The sequence below is a fragment of the Chrysochloris asiatica genome, unplaced genomic scaffold (genome assembly GCF_000296735.1).
Source record: "Chrysochloris asiatica unplaced genomic scaffold, ChrAsi1.0 scaffold00097, whole genome shotgun sequence".
Classification (NCBI taxonomy): domain Eukaryota; kingdom Metazoa; phylum Chordata; class Mammalia; order Afrosoricida; family Chrysochloridae; genus Chrysochloris; species Chrysochloris asiatica.
This window is the reverse complement of record NW_006408615.1, coordinates 7723178-7724533: the sequence shown is the minus strand read 5'-3', so window position 1 is coordinate 7724533 and position 1356 is coordinate 7723178. Positions and strand designations below refer to the sequence as shown.

Here is a 1356-nt window from a genome sequence, read left to right as displayed (position 1 = left end):
CGAGATGGATCAGCCAAATGACATCATTGATGTCATCAAGTGTGGCAGCTGTAGTGAGGTTGGCCCAGGATCGGACATTGTTTCGTCCTGCTGTGCATGGGGTCGCTATGAGTCGGTTCCGACTCGATGGCACCTGACAACAACAACAACATGAGCAAAATATTGAGTGATAAAGAAAGCATCAAAGGAAGATGGAAGGAATATACAGAGTAACTATACCAAAAAGAAATGGTTGATGTTCTACCATTTCAAGAGGTAGTATATGATCAAGAGCCAATGACGTGAGACCTGGGGACTTCTGGGTCCATGGACGAGGATATAGCCATGGAGCTGAGAATAAAGCATCCAGCTGATATGAAGTGAGGGGAGCTGAATGAGAATGCCCAAATTTTCAGATTGTACCCATTTGACCCAGCTTTGATGGCTGGATGATCAGAACTTGACTTTGCTGTTGTTGTTATGTGCCATCGAGTTGGTACCAACTGATAGCAACACTATGCACAGCAGAACGAAACACTGCTCAATCCTAGCCCAACCTCACTATTGTTGTCACTCTTGAGTCCATCGATGCTGCCACTTGGCCCGTCCAGATTGATAATGGACCTTCAATAAAGGTTTGGCCCAGGATGGGGCTGAGTAATCCACTGGAAGCTGCTGCCTCTGCAGGAGGTCTTGTAAAACACAGCCTGGTTTTGAACCCAAGGGACCTCCCCACAGCAAGCGGAGATTCTTGTACTCATTGAGTGTCTTGGACAACTTGTCACCCTCATTTGTGCATCAGATTCCTCATTTGGAGGCAAAAAGAGGCTCCTCAGTCTACTCCCTCACCCATGGGTATCTCTGCCCCTAGAAAGTCCCAGCCCCAGCACCTGCCCTACCTGGGTAAGCTCATCTCTGATGGTGAAGTTGGTAACTGTGACATTCTTTCCATCTGGCCAGCGGGTCAGTGAGATGCCCAGTTGCTGGGAGGCCAGGATGTGGGCGATTTCAGACAGACTCTCCTGTAGTGAATGTTTGACATGCTCCATGGGCATGAAGGATGGGTGGAAGATGCCCAGGTGCAGCCTCTTGACCTGGATTGTTATTCCCAGGAGTTGTGAGCAGCAATAGTCTGTAGGAGAGGCAGGGGGCTCCTTAAGCACCCAGAAGATGGCCCACACCTCCCTGACAGCTCAGTCTACTCTCCTGTGTGCCATGGGGCCAAAGGCCTGGGTGACTCTCCAGCTTAGAATGTTAGTACCTAGCCTCCTTTCCCCCAGGAGACCTTGTAAACAGCCCTTACTGGGACTTCTCAGGTAATAAGGAGTGGCTAGTCTATATCCTTCTGATATTCTCTGCTTTCAGCCAAGATCCATC

At 49.3% G+C, this 1356-nt stretch overlaps 1 protein-coding gene across 1 annotated transcript in view; it reads right to left on the bottom strand.

Annotated features, from left to right (window-relative positions):
• LOC102812925 (patatin-like phospholipase domain-containing protein 5-like) overlaps positions 1–1356 on the bottom strand; it is a 50597-nt gene that overhangs the window by 2952 nt on the left and 46289 nt on the right. The window contains exon 10 of the mRNA XM_006866901.1: positions 879–1073. Within this exon, the coding sequence (XP_006866963.1) occupies positions 879–1073 (195 nt within the window). The remainder of the gene's footprint in view (positions 1–878; positions 1074–1356) is intronic.